Here is a 27545-nt window from a genome sequence, read left to right as displayed (position 1 = left end):
AGCACACAGCCAAGATATCAAAGGAGTGGCTTCAGGACAACTCTGTGAATGTCCTTGAGTGGCCCAGCCAGAGCCCAGACTTGAATCCGATTGAACATTTCTGGAGAGATCTTAAAATGGCTGTGCACCGACGCTTCCCATCCAACCTGATGGAGCTTGAGAGGTGCTGCAAAGAGGAATGGGCGAAACTGGCCAATGATAGGTGTGCCAAGCTTGTGGCATCATATTCAAAAAGACTTGAGGCTGGAATTGCTGCCAAAGGTGCATCGACAAAGTATTGAGCAAAGGCTGTGAATACTTAGGTACATGGGATTTCTCAGTTTTTTTATTTTTAATAAATTTGCAAAAATCTCAAGTAAACTTTTTTCACGTTGTCATTATGGGGTGTTGTGTGTAGAATTCTGAGGAAAAAAATGAATTTAATCCATTTTGGAATAAGGCTGTAACATAACAAAATGTTGAAAAAGTGATGCCCTGTGAATACTTTCCGGATGCACTGTAAGTAACAAGCTGGTTAAGTTTGCAGATGATACCAAGTTACTGTAGGTGGATTGGCAGATAATTTGGAACCTGTTGAAGAATTACAGAAGGACTTGGACAGCATACAGGCTTGGGAAGACTTATGGTAGATGAAATGTAATCCATGTAAAGGCAAAATATGACATGTGGGATGTAATATATTATGTATGAATGCACAATGGGAGGTCTGAAAATCGAAAGTACACCTTATGAGAGGAATTTAGGAGTCATAGTGAACTTGACACTATCAACTGCCAGACAGTTTTCAGAAGACATTGAGCTTATATAGCACCTTGACGTGTAGAGTACAAATTCAAGGAAGTTAGTACTGGTTAGACCTCATCTGGACCACTGTGTGCAGTTTTGGCATCCAGGCTACAAAAAGGACATAGCAGCAATAGAAAATGTGCAGAGAAGAGTGACTAGGCTGATTCCAGAACTGCAGGGAATGAGTTGTGAGGAAAGATTTAAAGAGCTGAACCTTTTCTGCTTAAGCAAAAGAAGATTAAGTGGAGATATGACTGAATTGTTAAAAATTTTGAAGGGAATTAGTCTAATGGATTGAGTGTGACTTTAAAATGAGTTCATCAAGAACACGGAGACACAGTTGGAAACTTGTTAAGGGCAAATAATCACAAAGATAAAAGTAACAAACTCATCTGGAGATGGAAGAGGTGAAGACCTGGAATGGGGATAAAAGTAAGATGGAAAGTATTCAGACCTGGTCTGACTTCATATAATGAGAAATGTTCTGTTGCTTCCATGCAAGTTGTTTGAACTGTTACATCTCAAAGCGACTTATGGCAAGTTCAGGTACTGTCACATTTAGGGTAATACAGAGAACCGGCTTATACCTCTTATTTCAGACGCTATTTTAATGCTGGATGGGTTTCATCAGACTGACTGGAAAAAGCAGGAAGGGGAATGGAGATTTTTGTGAATGTGCAATGGTGACAAATGGAACACAGTACAATTAAAACTAAAATGTGTGATGAATCATTGAAATGCTGACTAAATTTGTCCTTTTCATAGCCCAGGAAAGTAAGTTACATCATCCTGGATGGGTCAGCAACAGAAATGCTTCACTCTGTTACTGATACCTTAATGATAAATAATTCTGAATGCTGTTGACTTCAAACAAGCAATCAAGTGTTTGTCAATTATAAACTTGACTTGCTCTATCCAAATATTAATGATTTTAAATATAAACCTGTGGCACGATCAGAGAAGATCTGGCCTTATCTTAATGCCACCTACATGCCTGTTATATGATTCCGTTATACCAAGCCAAAAGTTTCTGTGTGTGTTTGGTGGGACATTGTTTGTTTTTATTATACAGTTTGTATTTATTTTTTTTGTTTATTTTGAAACTTCTGTGAATTTTGTATTTCCTTTTGGGGACAAAGTATAATCTATCTATCTATCTATCTATCTATCTATCTATCTATCTATCTATCTATCTATCTATCTATCTATCTATCTATCTATCTATCTATCTATCACTCGGTTCATCAAGCCTGTTTGTTTAGCTAATAGCTTAGCTATCTCAAAATCTCAGCCAGGTACTGCTTAAAGGTTGCCAAGGTTTCTACTTCAACTCCATCTCTCTGTAGTTTATGCCAGATTCCAGCAACTCTTTTCGAAAAGAAGTGCTTCCTGGTTTCAGTCATAAATACACTTCCCCTTAACTTCCAATGGTGTCCTCAAGTACATGAGGTGCCATTCAATCCAAAGAATCTGGCTGGGTCTATTTTATCAATACCTTTGAGAATTTTGAACACCTGGATTAGGTCCACACACAGCCTCCACTGCTTGGACTAAACAGGTGTAATTCTCTAACTGTGTCCCAGTATGTCATGTATTTAAGTGCTGGGACACACCTGGTTGCTTTCATCTGCACAAGGAAATGAGGCGGAAGATACCCAAACCACAGCAACACTTAGTGTTTGGCTTTACAATTTTCATACATTGTTTCATTTAAAATCTGTGCTAATGGTGCAGGTATACTTAAAGTTTTAAATTGCTCTCGATCTATTTGTTCTCATTATGGGTTTTCTCCTGGCTAGTGAAGGACAGCAGTATTCAAAGTGACTGATTACATCTGAACATGAAGGTTTCAATGAAAATTGTAATGTCTCCTTTTTATTTAGTTTTTGTTATACGCTGATCAGCCACACCATCAAACTCACTGACAGGCGACGTGAATAATGTAGATTATCTAGTTGCAGTGGCACCTGTCCAGGGTTCAGATATATTAGACAGCAAGTGAACTGTCAGTTCTTGCAGGTGATGTGTTGGAAGCAGGAAAAATGGGCAAGCAAAAGGATCTTAGTGGTCCTAGAAAGCACAACCCATGAACCGGCAACAGGGCCGTGGCCACCCAAGTTTTACTGACACACATTGGAACTGAAGGCTGGCTCTTCTTGTCCGATCCCACAGTAGAGCTACTGAAGCACAAATTGCTGAAAACCTTATGGCCAGCCATGACTGAAAGGTTTTTAGAACACACAGTTCATCTCAGGTTACTGAAAGTATAGATAATGGGCATGTGAGCGTTAGAATTGGACCATGGAGCAAAGGAAGACGTTGGCCTGGTCTGATGAATCATGCATTCTTTAAGATCATGTTGACGGCTGGGTGGATGTGTGTCATTTATTTTGGGAAGAGAATTGCAACTGGATGTACTATGGCAATAAGGCAAGCAGGCAGAGGCAGAGTGATGGTCTAGGCAAAGTTCTTCTGAGAAACTTTGGGTGCCTTGCATTCATGTGAATATTACTGTGACACGTACCACAGCAGGATAATGCACCACGCCACACTGCAAAAATGGTTCAGGAATGGTTTGAGGAACATCACAAAGAATTCAAGGTGTTAAACAAAATAAAAGAATCTGAGAGACTTTGACGAAGGATAGATTGTGATGTTTAGACAACTGGGTCAAAGCATCTCCAAGACGGCAGGTCCTGTGGGCTGCTACTGTAGCACAAACTGCTGAAAAATGTAATGCTGGCCATGAGAGAAATTAGTCAATACACACAGTGCATTACAGCCTGCTGCTTATGGGGCTGCAGAGCTGCAGACTGGTCAGAATGCCCATTCTGACCCTTGTCCACCACCAAAAGTGGCAACAATGGGCATTTGGAGCAATGGAAGAAGATGGCTTGGTCTAATGAATCACATTTTCTTTTAAATCAAGCGAACAGCTGGGTGTGTGTGTGCATCATTTACCTGGGGAACAGATGGCTGCATGATTCACTATGGGAATCATAAGACAAGCCAGAGGAGGCTGTGTGATGCTCAGGGCAATGCTCTGCTGGGAAACCTTGGGTCCTGGTATTCATGTGGATGTTACTTTGACATGTACCACCTACCTAAAGATTGTTGCAGACCACTTATAAGCCTTCATGGCAACGGTATTCCCTGATGACAGTGGCCTCTTTCAGATAATACACCCTGCCACACTGCAAAAATTGTTCAGGAATGTTTTGAGGAACATGCCAAAGAGTTCATGGTGTTGATTTGGCCGCCAAACTCCCCAGATCTCATTTCGATTGAGCATCTGTGAGTTGTACTGGAAAAACAGGTCTGATCCTTGGAGAACCCAGCTCGCAATTTAAAGGACTTAAAAGATTTGCTGCTATCGACTTGGTACCAGATAGCACAGTACACCTTCAGAGGTCTTATGGAGTCCATGCCTCAGTAGGTCAAAGTTGTTTAGGCGGCATGAGAAGGATCTACACAATATGAGGCAGGTGGTTTTAATGTTGTGGCTGATTTGTGTATATTTTGTGTAGTGTCATGTACTGAAGACATCATCCTGTACTGACTGGAAAAAAAGCAAACTGTTGATAGAAACTTACAGAGTGAGGATCGGGAGAAAGAACAGAATTAGGCCAGGTCAGGTCAGGTCAGGTCAGGGAGCATGCACTGGTACAGCACGTTGCTGCACCCACCATATAATAAAACAGCTCAGGATCCTAGCTGGCAAACCCCAGGAAGACACACGGTCCAGTCGTACCCTCCAGAAATGACTCTATTTCTGTCGCAGCCAGGTGTTACATGGGTGTCCCCTTGGCCTGGTCCAGCCACTCAGGTCTTCAACAATGAGATCCCATGAGCCAGATCACCCTCGGGGAATCGTGCCACATGGCCGTAGTACCGTAACTGATGCTCCCTCACAATGCAGTTAATGTGCCTCATTCAGGACTCCATGAGCAACTGCTCATTCAACTCAAAGTCAAACCAGCGGTACCCAAGGATTCTCCAAAGAGACACACTACCAAAGGAGTCCAGTCTTCATCTCAGGTCACTGGATAGCGTCCATGTCTTGCAACTGTATAGTAAGAGAGGGAGCACCAGGACTCTAAAAACTTGGACCTTTGGCCTTTTGCATAGATATCTAGAGTGCCACGCAACCTTATGACACCCCATGCTCTCCCAATCTGTCTACTGGTTTCATAGGAAGAGTCACCAGAGACATGAATGTCACTGCCAAGGTAAGTAAACTTCTCGACGAGGTCAACACTCTCTGTGCAGACAGACACACTGCTAATGGCTGTGCCCAAGAGGTCATTAAAGGCCTGATCTTTGTTTTTTATCCAGAACACTTGCAAGCCCAGACACTCAGACTCCTTGCTCAGTCTCTCGAAAGCCCCAATCAGAGCATCCATTGACTCCACGAAGATCATAGCATCGTCAGCAAAGTTAAGATCAGTGAATCTCTCTTCGCCTATAGATGCCCCACAGCCACTGGAGCCCACGACGTTGCCCAACATCCAGTCTATGCAAGCATTGAACAAAGTAGGAACAGGAAGACACCCATGACGAATCACAGAATCAATTGGGAAAAACGCAGAGGTTCTGCCTCCACTCTGCACAGCACTCACAGTAGCAGTGTACAGGTTGGCCATGATATCAGGCAATATTGAGGAGATCACGCAATGTCTCAGGATGTCTCACTGGGGAGCTCAATCAACAGTTTACAAAAATGGAAGAAGACTGCAAAGAAATTCTGTCAATATTCGCATTTGCGTTCCATGAAAACCTTCAGTGCCAGGATGCAGTCGATGGTAGACTTCTTAGGCATAAAACCAGACTGCTCTGGTTGCTGGTAGGTGAGCAAGTGATCACAGATCCTATTGAGGACGACCCTAGCAAGGACCTTACCCGGCACCAAGAGCAGTGTTATCCCCCTGTAGTTGCCACAATCTGGGCAGTCACCCTTCCCTTTCCAGATAGGATGACAAGTCCCATTTTCCAGTCAGTTGGGATAACATCACTCTCCCAAATGGAAGCAAAGATTGCTTGCAATGCCAGGAGGACAGCCTTACCACCAGCCTAGAGAGGTTCACCTCAGATACCACAGATCCCTGTGGATGACACTGCAGCTGTGTCCCGCTGGGCTGGCTACTTTGAGCACAGAATCAAGGGCAGGAAACAAAACAAAAGAGACATTAGAGCCAGCTCACACACCAAAAAGTTAAAAAGCAGATCTTGTTTCCAGAACTAGTAACCAAATATCTAAAGAATCTCATGTTGCTAAGTGTTATCCAATCTTGGACACAAAACAGCCACTGAGACAATATTTCAACCATTCACCAACTGATTTTGGGGCCACATCCCTAACAACCAGGACCTAATTCATGACGACCGAATCCACAAAATGGCTAAATGAAGGCTCCATTTAAGAAAATGATCACAGAATTGAAATCTTTTTTAAAAACCCAGAAACAATACCTATTGTAGATGACTTTATAGCTGGAAAAATTTCATAAGAAACAACATTCATAACATATCCACAGTGCAGTTGTTTAGTTTCACTGGTAAGACACTGCATGTTGGTGGAGTGTGGCCTTGCTTGCTTGCTTGCCCTATGCCATGGTGGCTATCTTTATAACTTCAAACCACAAGTGTATAATTCATCTGATTAGCAAGAATAGAAAGATAGCTTCTCTGGCATACGTATTCTTATTTTTAACAGTCTTGGGTTTTTTGGTTATGTGGCTTACAGACATTTCTGAGAAATTCATAAATATTTGTATTTTTGACATAGTTTCAACTGCTTCCATTAGAAATATTTATTAATTCCTTAAACAGGAGAATAAAATAGAATTGTTCACTAAAGAATGAGCCCATTTAAAAATAAGAATGATGTCCTGATTGTGAAAAGGATGAGAATAAAAACCTGTAGTTGCAGGGTCCCCCAGAGCTGAATTTGGGAATTGATGGGCTCAAAGAATACAATGCCAGCAGCCAAACACATGACACATATATATTTTGATTATTCTGTTATTTATGTGTTGCATATATAAGTAAACACTTTTTAATTGAATGCCTCTTGATTGACTAAATGTACATTTTTTATTTAGAATGATTGAACATTGTAGTATTGGACTTCTTGAGTGTTGTATTATTGAAGTCAATGTCAACTTTATTTATATAGCACATTTAAAAGGAATGCTGTGGCCGAAGTGCTTTAAAATAATAGAAATAAAGAAAAACATACAATTAACATGAATAACATAAATAGAAATAAAATAAATGAACATAAATAAAATAAATAATAATAATAGAAGTAATGTTACATAATCACAATGAGGAAACCATCAGTATTACTGGAGGTCACGGAATGCAAGTGAATAGAAATGAGTCTTTAATCTCGTTTTGAACAGTTCAATTGTAGACGACTCCTGTATGTGACGAGGTAGAGAGTTCTACAGGCGAGGAGCAGCAGCTGTAAAAGCCTTGTCTGTCCCCCTTGGTTTTACATTTGGTACGAGGGACAGGAAGAGACAACTGACCAGAAGATCTAAGCACTCTAGACGGCTGGTGTAAAACACACAATTCAGATAAATAGGCAGGAGCAAGCCCATGTAAAGATTTAAAAACTAGCAACAAGATTTTAAAATCAATCCGAAAACTGACAGGCAGCCAGTGTAAAGAAACTAAAATAGGAGAAACAGAATCAGACTTTCTTGCCCCAACCAGAAAGAGAGCGGCAGCATTCTGGACCAACTGTAACCTGCGTATCAGGGATTTGTTAATCCCAGAATACAGCGAGTTGCAGTAATCAAGTTGAGAAAAGATAAAAGCATGAGTAGCGCTCTCAAGATCCCTACAAGATAAAAAAGGCTTGATCTTACCTAACAGAGGAAGCTGGAAAAAGCAACTCTTGACTACAGAATTAACTTGTTTCTCAAAAGAGAAGTTACTATCAAAGGTAACACCAAGATTGCAGACTTCAGGTTTGGAAAAGACAGAGAAAGAGCTGAGAAGTCCAAGACCAATTTGGGCTTTAGCTGATGGACCCACAATAAGCACCTCCATTTTATTTTGATTCAGATCAAGAACATTATTAGCCTTCCAGGATCTTAGTTCAGAAAGACAGTTGTGCAGTTGATTTATTGCAGAGTTGCAGACTGGAATATAAATATGTGTGTCATCAACATAGCAGTGAAAAGAAATGTTAAATTTCCTAAAAACAGCTCCAATAGGGTGAAGGTATATAGAGAATAAAATAGGACCCAAAATGGATCCCTGAGGAACACCACATTTAAGAGGAGCAGTAGATGAAAAAGAGGAATTTAAAGTCACTGAAAAGTGTCTACCAGTTAAATATGACCTGAACCAGTTAAGAGCAGCCCCTTTAAGCCCAACAAGATGTTCAAGCCGCAACAGCAATATCTCATGGTCAATAGTGTCAAAGGCAGCGGACAGGTCAAGGAGGACAAGGACCGCAGCGCCACCAGTCAGTAATAATAGAGATGTCATTGAATACTTTAAGGAGGGCCATCTCAACACCATGATAACGCCTAAAGCTAGATTGGTAGATCTCAAATAAATTATTGGAGTTAAGGTGATCAACCAATTGATTATAAATAATTCTTTCTAATTAATATTTTAGCCAGAAATGGCAATTGGAAAATCGGGTAAACATTGGCTAAAACTCCAGGATCTAATCCTGCCTTTTTTAGATGGGGACGGACTGCAGCATGTTTAAAAAATGAGGGCACGACTCCCTCACTAATAAAACCATTGATAATGGCTAGTAAAGGTGGACCCAAAACATCAAAGGCTTCCACTACGAGGCATAGTGGTAAAATATCAAGAGGACTGGGAGCTGGTTTATGTGTGTCAATAGCTCTTTTTAACTGTGAAAGTGAGACAAGATCAAAAGATTTCAAGAGAATACCAAGATTAACAGTAGGAAGTTCATACCACAGTGGATTGTATCAATTTTACTGACAACGAATGAAAGAAATTGCTCACAAAGAACAATGCTATTTAATCCCATCACAGAATTAGAGTGAATGGCCGCATTAACTGAATTAAATAAGACCCTAGGATTTTTAGAATGAGGGGATACTAAATCAGGGAAGAAATCGTGTTTAGCTTTCTTAACTGCAACCTAGAAGTTGAATAGAGAAGTCCTAAAAATCTGTTTAGAAACAATCAATCCATCTTTTTTCCAATGCCATTCTGCAGTTGGACAGGCGCGGCGCAGGTCTTCCCTTATTACAGCATATCTTGAGCGGAGCAATTGAGTCTAAAACCTTTTTTACAAGAAGAATGAGATTCTAAGACAGAATCATTGATACAATCATATCGAACATGCACATCAAGACTAGAGAATATGGTTTTAAAATCGGATATAACAGAAGAATTTAAAAAGCGAGAGCAGCGTGGAGCACAATTAGTAGTAGGTGTCCTCATATTAGTGGATTTATGGGATTGTATTGTTTCACCTTGTGTTGCCCTTGTCCCCCAGTCCAGAGTTTACAGAAGCACCTTGTACTGGTGAGTGAGTAGTGTTGTTTGGTCTGTGGTGTACCCGCCAAGGTGGGCTATTTTTGATTGGTTTCTGTAGGGGCTGGGGGTAAATGGTCTACAGTTTTTTTGGGATTCTTTTGAAAAAAAAACCAAAAAAAAAATTACACAGTATTTGGAGCAGTTTTACAAACCCCCTCCCTTGCTCTAGCACCCATTTAGGACCCAGCATCCCACCCCACACTCTGATGATATATAATAATAATTTTGTACTCAAACTTCCAAGGGGGGTGTTTGATGGTATATCATGTACCTTTAATATTGTACTCAAACGTTCGAGGGAGAATCAAAAAACACCCCCGGCTCTTCTGTATGAGTGATTTTTTTTTTTTGTATAAGTCAAATATTGGGCTGTTTTTTTGCACCACTGTGTAGGTTTTGAGCTGTTTTTGGTTTGGAATTTTTTGCAGGAACAGGCAACCCTGCAGGTAAGTGAGTTTACTTTGGCTCCGGCTCCTGAGTGGTGATAGTGACTTCTTGCTGTTATAAAAGAAATGATTACTTCCTTGTATTGTGACAAATCTATCAAAATAAAGCCATTCATTTATTTTTCTACTTTCATCCTGGCTGGCATCTTTTTTAAACGAGTAGTGCACCGCACAAGGTTCTGTCTAGTTCCTTTTGTTTTCTCCATTCAGATCAGAGGAACAACAAAAATCTCATCAGATTGGATGGCCAACACAGCGCCAACTATAGAAAATTAAGGAGTGGGTGGGAGGCCAGTTGGCCAAGGCCTCCAGGACTGTGACTTGTTGTTTGACTGTCAATTTTACAATTTCAATCTCCACAGTTGTCAACTGGCCATACATAGTTGAACAATTTAATTAATGGACAGATATTGTTGGGTTCCATTTATGTTTAATCATTTCCTACCTTGTTCTTTGTGTGCTTTATATGTGTGCTAGTTCTGTATGTAGTAATTAGTATAATCTAGACTTGTATTTTAACTGAGAATTATTCACAGTGCTTTGTGCCTTCACTCCGTGAAGAAAAAAAAAACAAGTGAGTTGTAAACATACCATGCCAGGCTTGGAAGCATAGATGTGGTGTTTACAAGAATAAATTAACTGAATATCTTAAGTTACAGACTGTTGCCAAAGCTCCACAGCAACAATAATTGCAGATTGTTGCCCTGAAGTTATGAGTAAATAGAATGGATGGTAGAATTTATCATAAATTAAAAGATTAATACATACATTTACATAGTAAACTTAGTAGTTAATACATAAAAGTATTAAAATATTAATGCTTGACTGGCTGACTGGTTATTGATTTGGTTAAACAAATTTGATGGAGCTTTGCATTGCTAATGGCAATGAATGTGGACTGTTTCCATTAAATGGGTCATAGTGGGCAAGAGAGTTTGGGCTAAATACAAGCATACTGCATGGTATTGGAGTTTTATAAGATTAGCTTTGCCCACTGCAATATTTTAACCTTGTGGGGCTTGTACAAGCAAAGCAGTCTCATACAGCAAGAAGACCGAACAGGTCCAATTTAGTAATGGCAGTTAAAATACCAAAAACGACCTACCAAAGTTGAAGAAAGAGGTGGAATTGCCAGGAGGAGGCTGCTCCATTGGATTTGCTGATGAAGAATTATTTGGCTTTTCTGTGAAATCACAAATCAAAATGTATTACAGACAGACAGACATATTGATTGATTGATTGATTGATTGATTTGTCCCCTGGGCGAAATTGATCTTTTTACTGAAGTTCTTTTAATAAACAGATACATTAATAGACAGGTATATATGCACAGTACTATGGTCTGAAAACACAGCACAATGATTTAAAAGGAAGAAAGATATAAAAAGAAAAATTATGACTTTGCAGTCATAGTCACAGAGAGGCATTACACATTAATGTTTCATTGTGGCAAGAAGTGGTGAGCATAAATCAAGTTTGCACCAAAGATGAATTTAGACAGACTTACTTTTTCTTGCTGGTTTAAAAAACTTTATACTCTGCAGAAAGAAAAGACACATTCACTGATTAGTAAATTCTACTCATTTCTCCCATGTAGCAATCCACTTTGGCCGTATGTCGTCTGTTTTTCTTAGCTACTCACTGTCAGATGTAATCTTTAGTTACAAGCTACAGTACTTCAGTCTGGGACCACCTTCCCAGGTCAGGTCCCCTGACATTTAATGTTGGGCATACATTATGCGATCTTCAGAAATTGTGATCAACCAACTACTCAAACTGCATGATAGATTTGCTAAGGTCCAATTGACATGTCACAGTGTGACTAACTCTGACTAAATGTGTGCATGGGTCCATCAGACAGTTTTACTCATTCAAAAAAATATGATGGCCACAGTTTCTAAAAAAAGTTGGCAAAGAAAAGAGCTGTTTTATTGACTGTTCCTGTACTGAAGGCAAAACTGGACACGGGGATGGTTGAGGTATGGACAATATGATCCATCTACTTTACAGAGAAAATTTATGGTACGGATGTGACAGTGCGGGCCCTTTTCCTGTGACGGGCCGTACTTATACAGCTCCTGTAGAAGCGCAACTTCTCAATCACACGACACAGGAAGTAATTGATAATGATAACACCTTCACTTGCAGACGCGTTTCACCCCAATTGTTCATTAACTTCCTGCGATTGTGCGAGTACGCCCACGGAGACTGACACGGCCAAATGGATTATTTATTAAAAGCTGGTCATTTGTTCGGAGTTGCGGACCCACTATATCACACTCCTCCCCACTTAAGCCACTAGCTGCATAGAAATGCTCCATGCTTCTGCCAACCCAGTGCAACTGGTGGCCCAGGTCCGTGGCTTGGCGCTGACACTGCATTACAATAAAAGCACTAAAATCCCTCACTAAAATCAACCCAAGCCCCCTTGTTAAAATCAGGACATTGAAAGAATAAGAACTTTAAAAAGGCAATAAAACAATCAATAAATAAATGACCATTAAAAAGTTCAATCTCTAAAATGTCCTCCTCTGGCTTGGGTCCGTGGGTTCTTTCAAAAGTCTGGCGCCTATCCCGCTTGCTGTTCTGTCTATTTCTTCAGTCCCCATTGCCAGCTCATCCCACTGCTGCCACCATTTGTGACTGTGCAGGTCCTGCTCCATGCTCCCTCTTCCTGTGCCGGCCGCACTTATACGGCTCCATGGGCGCAATGTCTCAACCATGCACCACAGGAAGCCGATGAAGCCATTGAGAACGATAGTACCTTCACATACAGTCGCGTCAACTCCCTGCGGTTGTGCGAGCATGCCCACGGAGACTGACACGGCCAAACAGATTACTTATTAAAAACTGGCCATCCATTCATAGCCACGGACCCGCTATATCACAACAGACTCAACCTAATTTTCTGCTATATGTTTTTATTCTCTCAGTAAAGGTTTTCTAAGATGCTTTTGTCATTGGATATCTAGTTGTATGTAGGTTGCTGTATGGTAAATTTGTGAAGTCAAATATATGAAAATGAGCATGACACGTGCAACACCCACTGTGCAAGACACTGATCGATGCACAATGAAATTTGATGGCGACATCAGAAAATTGGCTTGTACTACTGTTCACACTTCAAGGCAACCAAGTGAAATTTCTGAAATGGCAGAAATTCTTCCGATGGTACGACAATCCAATGGTAAGATGCAGTCAGCTATTGCAACCCGTCTCGTACTACACCTGAAACAATGGGCAAAGAAACTGAAATTCAGGCCTACTCAGGCTCTCAGTTGGTGACTGCAAATCAGGCTTAAAGTCAGGCCAAAATTGTACAATGTATGCTCTGCATTAGGCCTTCCTCTAAATGGTCTCACCCCACCAGTATGAGATTGTCTTGAGATCACACATATGCTTCTGTAGTGACCGAGACATTTTCTTGATCTTAAGACTACATTCACATTACCAGACTAAAGTAACTCAAATCCGATTTTTTTGTCTTAATGTGACACAAATCTAATGATTTCAGGGACTGTGTGGAAACAGAAATCCAATCTTTTCAAATCAGATCTTAATCACTGTGATATGTGGTCCTAGATCGGGTAGATATCCGATTAGTAGCCGATTGACATGAACTGGAATGATTAGATCAGAGTTCTTAAGGTTTTTTTGCCTATACGCATGGGCTGAGCACTGCCGTCATTAGCTAGTTACTGGTACCCAGGGTTGCCAGCTGTGTGGTTTTCACACTAAATTGGGCTATTTTAAAACAGCATTCTGAAGGTAAAAATTTCGTTTTGGGGTTGTGTGCTGCCCAAACACCAAAACTCCAAGGGGGAAACACACACAAGGACGCTGATATCGGCAAAACTTTAAGAGGGGCCCATCCTGGATGTCTAGAGCCCCACAGCTCCAAACAGCATCATTCCTTGAGCTGGTCTACAGTACCATTAAGTGGGTTTTCAACTGTCATTGCGCTAGAAATATTTCCAGTACCAGGCAAAACTTCTGGTAGTACAGCAAATACTGATGTGGGAAGAGCTACAGCTGTGACAACAGTCACAGTTCAACCATTGCTGGCTCTTTTCTCATACCCAGATATCTCTTGGTGCAACAGTGCCAGCTAAAGCTAGACATCTGGCTTAATTTCACCTTCTTGACCTAATCACGTGCAGATTACAAATTGCTTGCCATTCTCCAGAATAAAATGCAATTGATATTCTAGCTACTTAGCGAGTTAGTTTTGGAGTACCACGAGTTGTCTTACAAATAGGACATTTTTTTGTTGTTGGTGACACAGATGACTTGTACACAGATGCATCAATGTGTGCATACATGTCTTTTCAAAGGACGGCTGCGTCCACATTACAGATATATAGGTCACTTGTGATTATGAATGTGAACTGTCAAGATCTGAGCAAAAAAAATCAGAATTGAACAATAAGGCTTGTAATGTGACCATAGCCAGACAGCCTTATCTCTCTTAGATGGAAACACAATTTTGCACCTCCAGCTTTCTAGTCCCATTTACTCTCAGCAGGTTGGATGACTGCGTGTGTCATTACCTTGTTCCTTGTTAAACATGACAGCATGGATTTGGAGTTTGATTTTTCACCGGTTTGTGCAGTTGTCACAGGCTGTGCAGTGGCTTCAGTTGTTCTCGTGGCAGGCAGAGCTTCTAAAAGTGACAAATGAAGAGACAAGGACATACAAGTTCATTACAGATTCAGAGATTAGGAAAAATAACAAGAAGCAGGTGACACGTATCTATAAAATCCCCACTGTGTAGCTGTGATATCCCTGGGTTTGTTCCATCAAATCTCTCATTTAGCGTCACAACCGCTCTTGCAGCAGCTTCATTAAAAAGATTGGTTTATAGAGGGATGGCCAGGTCTAGGCAGGATGGCAGAAATATTATATATTTTTTTCTTTTTCTTAATAGATATTCAGTGTCTTTGAAATGTTTTTTTTTTTCTCAAATGTATGCTTCTTGATGCTCTACTTGCTTAACATGCTTAACATGCTCTTAGCTTCATTTTGAAGCTTTGCATTTTTATTATTTATTAACATTTCTGTGGGGCTTTACAGAGAAAGATTAATTTGAAGTGGGTGATTTATTTGTGGCAAGGGTGGAATCAACAAAATTGTGTGATGTGTAGAGCTAAGTATCTGAAGAAATGTAGGCTTGCAGTTGCATAGGGGGCCAATATCTTTGTATTCTTACAATTATTAAAAACAATAAACTTCTCAGTTTGGGACTTAGCACCATCCTCTGTAACTGGAGTTTGTACTTCCCAACCAACAGCAATCAGCATGTGTGGACTGGCAGCATCACATCCTCCATAGTGACCCTCATCACTTGCACCCCACAGGGTTGTATGCTGATCCTCCTTTCTGTACTCCGTGTTCACTTCTGACTGTGTGGCCAACTCCATCAGACAACACCATCATTGGCCTGATCATCAACAACAATGAGATGTCTTCCAGAGAGGAAGTTCATCCACTGAATCAATGGTGCCAGGACAACAATCTCACCTTTAATGTCAGCAAAACTGAGGAGCTGGTCATAGACATCAGGACAGAGAAGGGGCACACCGCATCTCCTTCCATAGTATTTCAGAGGGGATGCTGTTGAAAGGGTGATCAGCTTTAAAGAGCAGTGACCATCACTGTTGGACTGAAGTAGTAACAACACCTTTCAGCTATTGTCAAGAATGCTAGAGGGAGCTACAGGGATCAAACATCCCTACTTTATGACACTTCTGCCTGAACCGGAAGAACCTCCTCCAGACTTTGCCCAAACACCTGAAGTACTTCATGGGTCTGGCTTAAAAGAAGCCCTCTGCCTCACCTCGGCAAGTTAGAGTTAGAAGGCAACAGACAGCACTTGTATAGAGGAGGAGGAGGTGGGAAGAAGAGAAGGAAGAGGAAGGAGTCAATTTCCCTGTATATACAGTGCTAAGTAAGGTAATAGGACAAAATAAAAATAATTATATTTGAACCTGTGAACTGTTTATGTCAGTTGTGTTCACGTATTGAGGCTCATAATGCCCTTATCACCCACAATATTATATCTCTCTATTATAAAAGAAAATCTTGAGACAAGACTTTTACCAAGAGATTTTTTCCAAGTCCCACCCTCCTCTCAACCATTTTCAACCACGGTCCTCTCACCTCTCATTCGTGTGAATGCTTTTGTCAGACACAGTTCCTGCACTCTCAACCCTTATAAATTTTTACATTTTCCTCACTTTAAGTTCCCAATAAAAGAAGACTTATTATGTCCAAATCTTATTGCAGAATTTCATCCCAAAGGGTTATCAACAGAAGAAATGAGTGCACGGGAAATCCTAGCACTGAGAAACGATGAAGTCAAACGAATTAACACGAAAATTGTCGAACAGTTACATGACAAATTGGTTAAATGTGTATCAATAGACTATGCACGAACAGTTGGTGGTGATGTTGCAGAAAATGAAACATCAACTTACAATATCCTGTTGAATATCTACAACCGTTAACATCGTACAGTCTTCCTCCACCTGAATTACTGTTGAAAGAAGGATGTATCGTAATGTGATTGCGTAATTTATGTCTGAGTGATGGACTATGCAATAGGACAAGATTAGTTGTATTCAAAATTGGTCGAACAATTCTGACATGTAAAATTTTAACAGGCGACAAGAAAGGTAATGTAGTACATCTTCCACGGATAACATTAGACACCAAATTAGATCTTGATATGCCATTTGTATTAAAATGCTAACAGTTTCCCGCTAGAATAACTTTTGCAAAGACAATTAACAAATCACAGAGACAACCATTCAAAAAAGGCGGTTTATTTATTAGAGAGAAAGAAACGATATTCACTCATGGGCAGTTATACGTTGCATTGTCACAATGAAAGTCCAAACATGGAATCAAAATTCAATGCAATATTGATGAAAAGTTAATTAAAAAAAATGTTTTTGCTGAAGTTTTACAGTAAAACTAAGTTTAAAAAGTATTTGGATGTTAATTTCAAAGTCAAACAGAATGAAAATGAAAACCTCTAATGCAACATGAAATATAATTTACTTTCAGTTTATTACATTTTACAAATTTTTACTATGGTTAATTACTTGCTGTAATGTAAAATAGTTGGTTCTGTTACATATGTAACAATTCACATGAAAATAACAGTCTGTTTAAATAGTACATCTGTTTCCCCATACGCGAGTGACAGATCTGCGAAGTGGGTAGTGCGCCCGCCAGAGGGTTTGGCAAGTGAAGTGAGCAGGGGGCAGAGCCCCTAGTTATATATATATATATTGTGGTCCCCAGACGCTCAGGAGGACCAGAGGAGGGCTTGTGCCTCCTCCAGACCGCGAGGGGGTGTCCGTCCTGGTTATGTTGGGGGCCTCGGGTACAGGGCTTGGAAGCCCAGCCCTGTAGGGACTCGTGGCCACCGCCAGGTGGCGCCCCGATGCCGGAATATCCCGTGTGGTCCCCGGCCGGACGTCCAGGAGGACCAGAGGAGGACTTGTGAGGACTCCTGGTTATGTTGGGGGCCACGGGTAGAGGGCCTGGAAGCCCAACCCTGTAGAGGCCCGTGGCCACCGCCAGGCAGCGCCCAGGTGCCTGAGGAACCCTGGAGCCCAGCACTTCCGCCACACCAGGAAGTGCTGTGGGGAAGACGACAGGGGACACCGGGACGGCTTCCGGGTGCACAGCCGGCACTTCCGCCACACTGGGGTGTGGCTAGGACTGATTGCCGGGAAGCAGCTGGAGCCCATCTGGGTTCCTATAAGAGGGGCCGCCTCCCTCCAGTCATTGGTGGATGTCGGGCGGTAGTAGACAGAGCTGGAGAGAGGATTGGAGGTGGCCAGGAGAACGGCACAAGGACTGTGAGGCCTGGACTTTTGGGGGAATGGTGCAGAAGGCACTGGGTAGTGCACTGAAAATATTATTGTAAATATTGTAAATAAAAGTATGTTGGGTGAACTTACGATGTCCGTCTGTCTGTGTCTGGGCCAGCATTCACAATATATATATATATATATATATTGTGGCACACGGCTGGGGGTGGTACCCAGCTGGGACGCCGAGGAAGACCGGAGGAGGGCTTGCGCCTCCTTCAGACCACGAGGGGGTGACCGCCCTGGTTGCGCTGGGGACCACGGGTGCAGAGCTTGGAAGCTCAACCCTCTAGAGGCCCGTGGTCACGGTGCCTGGAGAGCCCTGGACCCTAGCACTTCCGTCACACCAGGAAGTGCTTCCGGGGATGCAGCCAGCACTTCCGCCACACTGGGGTGTGTCGGTGGGAGATGGCCGGAACACACCTGGAGCAGATCCGGGTGCTTATAAAAGGGGCCGCCTGCCTACATTCGATGACTGGAGTGGGGCGAGGAGTGGACAAAGTCTTGCTGGAGAGGAATGGAGGCGGCCTAAAGAAGGCAGGCACTGGAGAGAGAGGCCTGGACTTTGGGGGATTGGTACAGAGGCACTGGGTTGTGCACTGAACTATAAATATTAGGACAATAAAAATGTGTGTGTTGGGTGACAAAACGTTTTCCGTCTGTCTGTGTCCGGGGCTCGTTCCACAATATATATATATATCAGCAACTATATATTATATATAGTGGAGTCTGTGTGTATCTATATATGTTGCGTGCTATGCTAATCTTTTTTTGTATGTGTGTTTGTGTCTTTGTTGATATTATTGTCACCTTTCTGAAGAATTTCATTGTATTGAGTATATGCGAAAATAAACTTAATTTTGAAACTGAATGTTTAAATTCCACACAGAAAAAGACCAGGTGTGGGGTTCAAACCCAGGATGCTGAATCCATATATCAGCAGCACTAACCATTGCACAAATTCTGATCTTCCTATTCTCTCAGCTCTACTGGTCCTGGTCACAGCTGTCCAAGTGTGAAGATTTCTTTATAGTTCCCTCCTGTAGTAGCCTTGGATTTTTGCCACAAGAGACTCTTCATAGAATCCTCCCCATCACCCAGGCCATTGTCTAAAAAAGCCTCCTATGGGCACTCCCTGTACAAGAAATGGCACTCAGAGTTTTAGCTTAAATTGAATTCTGAAGCCTTCCAGGTCTTTTAGAATGATTTTGTTTATCCACACACTTCTTTCAAGATGAGCAGCTGTGATCAGCGATTATCACCAGCCTAAGTGTGGCAAATGAAATTACACTTGCAGAATGCAGCCTGCTGATGAGTGGCAGAGAAGTGACATCTTGTAAAGCTGTGTTTCTCAACACTATCTCTTTTAAATAAATATGAATTCTCTTCACACGTGAGACTAGATGCATGATGAGTATGTGACGACCATCTGATGAAGTTAGGCTGTGAACTCCTTTGTGGGTTTCATGCATACACTGTGTCAAGAGTACGTATGGGGTCAAGACGAAATAACACAGAAAATTCAATTTGGCAGTGGTGGAGAGACATATACCGTATGTAACTGTTTACAGGTCCAGTGTTGAACTGGCATGTGCTTTTAGGAGGAAGAAGAATAGCTACCATTAAACTTTATAACTAACTATAAACTGAACTCACCAGTGTAATATCTCAACAAGAGGATAGGGTTGAGTGTTAGGTTCAGTTTTTCTCTTTACTTTTTCTTGGTTAACTCTTTCACTTTTTAAAAAAAAAAATATCACATCACTACTCAGGAAGAACAACAAATGCAGATTCCTGCTTATACAGAGAATGTTTTTTAATTGTCTTGAGCGGGCAAGCAGTAGGCCTGCTTTTAGCTTAAGGTCCAAGCCATTTTGAAATATGCAGGCCATTTGAATTGACAGGGTGTGTTTCACAGCATACTGAATGATGCAGGTGACTGTAGACTGTTGTAGAATGAAGGTAAAAAAACAACAAACCTACATCTGTCTGAGCATATCATTACAGAGGTTCCAACATTATCTGGTGATCAGTCCCAGCTTTCTACCTTCTGATATTCCACTGGCGTTACTTTGACTGCTCTCTCTTTTCTCTGCCCTCTCTTCCTCCTGTCAGGTGAATTTTGCCTACGCTAATCCTCTTGACTAAATGTTCAACTCTCTCACAGTTGGAAGAGGCTTTTAAAGGGAATGACCTCTGTGGCATACTGTCCCATTTTCAATGGAGCTCTTTCGTGTTGGGCAATGCTATTAATACACTTAACACAAGCATATCTTGGGCAGTGTTAAACCAAACCTTTGCTTTGTGGAGTATTTATCGGTCATTTAACTCATAATTGTTTTTTTCGATCTACCTTGTGTCGCCATTGTAATTAAAGACAAATTGAGGAGCTGAGCTTCTCATCAGAAGTCGAGTATGCCTTTCTATACTTCTCTGAGAGGAAAATAAGACAGGCTGCTGTAAGACGTAGAGAACATGGGCTGAAAGGCTTCCATCTTCTGTTCCTTGCATGCTATTGAGCCTTTTCACTTTAAACAAACAAAGATTACTGGGAGGCATATTTGAAATATTTAAAATTATGAAGGAATTAGTCCAGTGGTTTAAGACTGTTACTTTAAAATGAGTTCATCAAGAACACTGAGACACAGTTGGAAACCCATTAAGTGTAAGTTTCACACAAACATTACAAAGTTTTTCTTCAAACAGAGAACCACAGACACATTGAGTACATTACCAAGTAGTATAATAGACAGTAGGACTTTAGGGACATTCAATACTTCACTTGATGTTATTTTGGAAGAATTAAGTGCATAGGACTGGCAAGCTTTGTTGGGCCGAACGGCCTGTTCTTGTGTAGGTTGTTCTAAAGTTCTGGTTGCTCTAAAACTATGTCAACTGCACCCCCATTCTGTAATCTTCTTTCATCTTTCCAGAATTTCTGCTTACACCTCTTGTCTTGTGTTGTTTGATTACAAACTCTTAGATTTTAATGCTGGTACAGTATATGTGAAACATGTTATATTAAATAAACATTCATTGAAACCTACCCTTTCACTTCTGCATGCTTTTTCCAGGCTTAGGGGGTCCGGAGGTGAGTAAAACCTTTGCCTAACTGCTTTATATTCATGCAAGATTTATGAGAGGGAAGTAAAATGGCAGGGGCTGCTGGGTGCACAAATCAGAATAAATTACTCATAACTATTGATTACCTCCTCAGAGAGCAACTTCTTCCAACCATCCAAGATCAGTATGGTGAAGAAAAATACCTTTTTCAGTATGATGGGAGCACCGGCCATAAGGAAAAAGTGAAAAATAAATGGCTCGGGGAACAAAACATTTAAATTTTGGGTTCATGGCCAGGAAACTCTCCAGACCTCAATTTCATCGAGAACTTGTGGTCAATCCGCAAGAGGCGGGTGAACAAACAAAAACCCACCAATTCTAACAAACTCCCAAGCATTGATTAGGCAATAATGAGCTGCCATCATTCAGGATTTGGCCCTGACGTTGACTGACAGCCTGCCAGGGTGAATTGCAGAGGTTTTGAAAAAGAAAGAAGGGCCGACATTACAAATATTGACTCTTGGCATGAACTTAATGTAAATGCCAATAAAAGCCTTTGAAACTTCTGAAATGCTTGTACTTCTACTTCAGTATACCTTAGAAACATCTGACAAAAAGATCTAAAATCACTGAAGCAGCAAACTTTGTGAAACTTAATCTTTGTGTCATTCTTAAAACCTCTGGCCACAGCTGTATATTTGCTTGCCAACCCCTTCTCCCTACTTCCATCATCTCTAACCTGCTCTGCTTGTGGAACAGGTTGATTATTACTTTCCTTATTTTCAGAATTTGCACATAGATTATTTTTGTTCTTTTTTGCATTCTTTTCTCTCTAACGCTTTTGGGTCTCTTTTCGACGCACTGCTCTTTCTTCTTCACTTAGTCGTTGATGTGTCAACTAGAACGTATAAAATTTTTAAGAACTGAGTGCACAGGAAGTGTCTCTGCCAAAACCATTCCAACAGCTGAGAGGTTAGATGACCGTGGTCTTGTTTGAAAATGGTTGTGAGTAGGGTGTGATTTGCAAAAGTCACCATCTCACGGCACTTCCAAAGGTTGTAAGTACGACGTGACTTGACCATCTCATGTGACATGAAAGTGTCTCTCTATCTTCAAAAGATCACGTCTCGTCGCTGGAAAAAAACTGTCATCTCATCCCAAGATATTATTTTATTTTATATATATATTGTCACAAGAACGAGACATGGACAGATAAAGGTTTGGGGCAGCCACCCGTATAATGTGGTATCCTGGCTGCAAAAGGTCGTTTTTATCAAATAATCAGCACTGAAGTGCATTCAACTGAGTCCAAAACAAGACTCTTTTCTCTGGCACCACCACACCTCCCTCGCAACCTTGTCTTCCTCCACCCGACTCTGGCCAATGAGTGGTGGTCACTGGCTCCTTTTATAGGTCACCTGGAAGTGCTCCAGGTGTTTGATCACCAAGATCTGGCGGCACTTCCAGGTGTGATGAAGCTGCTGCCCATACGGGCTCAGGAGTCCCAAACACAGCACCCCCTGGCAGTACGTGCGGGATCCAACAGGGCTGCCCCCAACTCCAATTCCCAGGGAGCCCTGTGGGAAACTGAGGCACTTCACCAGGCCAGGGGGGCGGCCATCTAGCGTCCAGGGGGAGGTATTGCACTGTCCAGGGCTGCTCCCCCTGAATACAGTGTTGCGGGGCGTCCCGACTGGGCATGGACGCCAGGTGCCTTTCACAGTATATATATATATATATATATATATATATATATATATATATATATATATATATATATATATGTATATATATATATATGTATATATATATCTATATCTATATATATATATATCTATATCTATATCTTCAAATGAGTGTCTCCTTATAATTCCAAAAGCTAAACTTAAAAGAAGTGGTGAGGTGGCCTACTCAAAGCATCATGATGCACCAACATTGATGGACTGAAAGCCAGATGTCTACGTGACCATCATCATCAGGTCCTTCCATGAAAACCCTAAATACAAAGAGGACTGTTTGACTTTATGTTAGGTAGATTGTCCAGAGGGGACTGGGCGGTCTCTTGGTCTGGAACACCTACAGATTTAATTTTTTTCTCCAGCCTTTGGAGTTTTTTTTTGTTTTTTCTGTCCAACCTGGCCATCGGACCTTACTCTTATTCTATGTTAATTAATGTTGACTTATGTTTATCTTTTATTGTGTCTTCTATTTTTCTATTCATTTTGTAAAGCACTTTGAGCTACATTTTTTGTATGAATATGTGCTATATAAATAAATGTTGATTGATTGATATCTATCTATCTATCTCTCTCTCTCTCTCTCTCTCTCTCTATATATATATATATATATATATATATATATATATATATATATATATATATATATATATTTCCTCCCACAGTTCAAAGACATGCAGGTTAGGTGGGTTGGCGATTCTAAATTGGCCCTAGTGTGTGCTTGGTGTGTGGGTGTGTTTGTGTGTGTCCTGCGGTGGGTTGGCACCCTGTCCAGGATTGGTTCCTGCCTTGTGCCCTGTGTTGGCTGGGATTGGCTCCAGCAGACCCCTGTGACCCTGTAGTTAGGATTCAGCGGGTTGGAAAATGGATGGATATATATATATATATATATATATATATATATATATATATATATATATATATATATATATATATATATACACACATACATACAATAGCGTTGCCTGGGAGGAAAATAAAGTGTTTTTTGTTTTTTTTAAGAAACACATATTGTAAAAAAAAAATACAACTTTAAAAATAAAAATAAATTAGCAAACAATAAAGACTCACTAATGTGCTTCTTTTGTGGTCTTGTATGTATAGGGTGGTCCAGATCTAATTATGCAATTTTCATTGTGCTATAACTTATTAAGTTTATTACATAGAAAATCACCCGAAAAATCCCTGACCATCGAGAAGTGTGCGAACTGACGACATGAAGAATCGTCTTTGCGCCGAACTGGAACCGTCCCCGCATAAAGTCATCCAGATGAGCTGGATCTGCATAATTAGATCTGGACCACCCTGTATGTTATTCCAGCTGACGCTCAGAACTGGCTATTTAATTTGAAAAGCAACAGAGGCGTGGTGCTGCTTAAACATAAAGAATATACTAACTGTGTAAGCCGCTGTTAAAAGCACGGGATCCTAGAAAGTATTGAAATCGTCAGAACTACTCTGGGCATCTCTCTGCTGGAAGGATTCATGTTGCCGATGCACTGGCATTATTTGTGCATTAGCAGCTAAGCGACTGACTTTCTTAGGAGGTTTCCTTTTGCCGGTGTACTGGCCTCGCTTGTGTATCCTCGGAGCTCGAGCCCTCACCCCGACTCTACATCTTATATTCAGGCTGGACAGACACACACATTTGCACACGTAGAACTCTATTTACTTTCAAAAGTAACAGGCGTGCGGTGGCGCTCAAGCATAAAGAATGCTGGCAGTCGTCTCCAGTTCACCCACTGGTGGTCGTTCCGAGTGTCAACTGGATGATAACATGCATACAAGACCGTAAGATCATCCCCACCCTACCTAGAAGGGGGTGGGTTAGGGCTGATTTCACTCTACAGTATTTTTAGGCGACTATTGAATGTAGAGAAAAGCCAAGCAAAATGACACCTTTTATTGGCTAACTAAAAAGATTACAATATGCAAACTTTCCAGGCAACTCAGGCCCCTTCTTCAGGCAAGTTGCCTCGAAAGCTTGCATAGTGTAATCTTTTTAGTTAGCCAATAAAAGGTGTCATTTTGCTTGGCTTTTCTCTACATTCATAATGGCTAACACGGTACAACACCCTAGTACTACAGTCGACCATTGAGAAACAATTGTACCAAGTTTCATGAAAATCGCTCCAGCTCTTCGGACGTGATGCTGGAACATACATACAGTACATACACACATTGACTTTTATATAATGTATATAGATATATATGTTACATAACATATATATATATACAGTATATATATATATATATATATATATATATATATATATATATATATATATATATAGATATATATATAGATATATACTGTATATATATCTCTGTGTGTGTGTGAGTGTAAAAAAATATTGTGAGTCAAGATATCGACTTCAGGTTTTCGAGCATGGTGTAATTCTGTAAATACAATATGATCACTTTCAAAGTGATTTGTGCCTTCATATTAACATATGTGTTTGTGTTAGGATGTTAAGTCTGTAGATACGTTAACAAAAATGAATCACTTGGTCTAAATGAAACTTGGAAGTGTTACAAGAATTATACCATACCAGTAACGGCGTACTGCACGAAACGTTCAGTGAATACACGTGACTTGAGTATTCCTAGTTTTAATCCTCTTTCTCTGTACGTTTAGCATTCGTTGGCTCAGAGGTTGATGCGCTTGCTGCTTCCTGCGCTGCTCTGGTTTTCTCCACCCTAGCGGCCCGCTGCTTCTCTTTTTTCGTCGGCATCTTTTCGTGTTAAAACCGATTAAGTTAGTTTTTGTGATGCAATTACTTAGTACGTTTTCTTTAATTTTTCACTTAAGCTGGCACTTCAATCTGCCTCAAGAATGATTAGCGAAGGTGGTAGGGAATGAGAACAGCGCCCATACGCATGCGCCACACCGCCGCCGCTGCCGAGAGTTGATTCTACAATAAAATAAAATAAAAATAAAAAGAGTAATAAAAATCATCACCCCGAAAGCGGATAGTAGACGTCACGTAGTATATGTGTACCAAATTTCAGGCCAATAGTTCAAACGGTTTGCGAGCTACAGGTGATTTAAAATCCTGGACAGACAAGCGAACAGCCACAGTAGCGTATTATATATAAAGATGATAGATTCTGATCAAAACCGCTCCAGGAGATTTTTATGTACTAAGAGAACAATTTTTCTATACACATTTGTACTTAAAGTGATGCACGACTGAGAAAAAGAATATAAATTTATTCAACAACCTATAATTTGTTAACACATTAGTTTTAAATGCCTGAAAACACATCTATCATTCATATACAGTTATGTACCAAGTCCTTGACAAAGGCTTCTTTTGTTCTTAATAACACTTACAGAGCATCAGTAAAGGTTTTTTTTGTAGAGTGTGGCATATTAAAAACATTTGATAGGTTGGTAAAATTACTTTGTGAATGTGAAGGATTCCAATCTTATAATTTAGCCACTTCTGACCATTCCTAAGTGAAGTTATTTTAGTGAAGTCAATGCACAGATGAAAAACCACTTTACTGATGCTTTTTAAGATTTATTATCTCCAAAAGAGGGCGGCGCAGTGGTAGCGCTGCTGCCTCGCAGTTAGGAGACCTGGGTTCGCTTCCCGGGTCCTCCCTGCGTGGAGTTTGCATGTTCTCCCCGTGTCTGCGTGGGTTTCCTCCCACAATCCAAAGACATGCAGGTTAGGTGGATTGGCGATTCTGAATTGGCCCTAGTGTGTGCTCGGTGTTTGTGTGTGTCCTGCAGTGGGTTGGCACCCTGCCCAGGATTGGTTCCTGCCTTGTGCCCTGTGTTGGCTGGGATTGGCTCCAGCAGACCCCCGTGACCCTGTGTTCGGATTCAGCGGGTTAGGAAATGGATGGATATCTCCAAAAGAAGTCTTTGCCAAGTTCCTGTTATATAACAATATATAAGCAACAGTGGAGTTTTTGAAGTCTTTTAGTATAACATGTATACGTGTGGAGGCAACCATGATTGAATTGTGCTTAAAACTGACAGGGAAAAATTAGATGGCTCACTGAGTGTCACATTTCTTAACTAATTCAAAGCCTCACGAAGTCAGCCATTAAAGTAGGGGCGATGAGCTTGAACTGCAAAGATCAGAAGTGCTTTTGTTAACCAGCAAGCTTCTGTTTATGATGAACAGTCAAACAGACTCCTAAAAAAACCCTTTTAGACATATAATAGTGTGTTGCATGTACAGGGAGCAAGCTAAAAAATATAACCTGATGCAGGGGAAAAACCTTTCTGTTGCATCAGAATATATATTGGCCTTCATCAGTGGACAAGTGATAAATGTGAACGATGCATTGTTGCAAGTGTTGTGTGTGCTCTCTGATGTTCAGCATTACGATAATACTGCAGAAGTTGATATAAGCTTGAAAGAATTGTCAGCTATATTCATGAAAATAGGAACTGGAAAATATGCATTTGAAGTAAACAGTGTGTCACACTCCATTAAGAGAGCTGAATATAAAGAGCCGCAGGAGATGCAGATTTCAGTACTCAAAACACCGAAATCAACAAATCTCCCTAAAATAAACAGTTAAGCACAGACAGAGCTGCACAATGTCCCCTTTCTGACTGCATGTGTAAACGAATAATTAAAGAAATTTTACATGACTGTCTAACTGGAAATGCAAAATAGCCACAGCATTTTATTGCGTTGCATATCCATAGATCACAACGCTTATCTAAACTTTATATGCTGTTGTTATGTCATGTAGTGATTCAATAGTCAAAATGACAGAAAGATATCGGAGCAGACAAATGTGTGGTCTACGTGTGTGTGTCTGTCTGTCTCCTGTGTCGCAGCTCATTACAACATGAAAATTATTTGATTTGTTTTCAATCTTATTTTTGTAAAAACTGATTTATTTGTATGGAATGTTGTGTGGTTTTAAAAAAATCCCCAAAAAATTATTATTAAGCTTCAGTTATACTTTGCGCTATTTTGCTCCTGAATGGAAAACAGCAGTTTTAGCTTTTTATTTTCTCTCAGTATCAATTCTTTTTTTCATTATCATTTGCTCTTTCCCAGCAGTCCCAGCAGCAGTTTAAAACAAACAGACTGGACAAATGGGGGTTTGGACAG

At 40.7% G+C, this 27545-nt stretch overlaps 1 protein-coding gene across 4 annotated transcripts in view; it reads right to left on the bottom strand.

Moving 5' to 3' along the window:
• The window catches only part of LOC120526236 (tyrosine-protein phosphatase non-receptor type 22-like), a 203716-nt gene that overhangs the window by 30871 nt on the left and 145300 nt on the right, over nt 1-27545 (bottom strand). For all 4 annotated transcript variants that reach the window (XM_039749296.1, XM_039749299.1, XM_039749298.1 and 1 more), the window contains 3 exons: nt 14324-14436; nt 11281-11311; nt 10879-10956 (listed from right to left, as the gene is read on the bottom strand). In XM_039749296.1, the coding sequence (XP_039605230.1) occupies nt 10879-10956; nt 11281-11311; nt 14324-14436 (222 nt within the window). The remainder of the gene's footprint in view (nt 1-10878; nt 10957-11280; nt 11312-14323; nt 14437-27545) is intronic.

Source organism: Polypterus senegalus, chromosome 3, assembly GCF_016835505.1.
Source record: "Polypterus senegalus isolate Bchr_013 chromosome 3, ASM1683550v1, whole genome shotgun sequence".
Classification (NCBI taxonomy): Eukaryota; Metazoa; Chordata; class Cladistia; order Polypteriformes; family Polypteridae; genus Polypterus; species Polypterus senegalus.
Note: the sequence above shows the minus strand (reverse complement) of the source record. Positions and strands in the feature narration are given on the sequence as shown.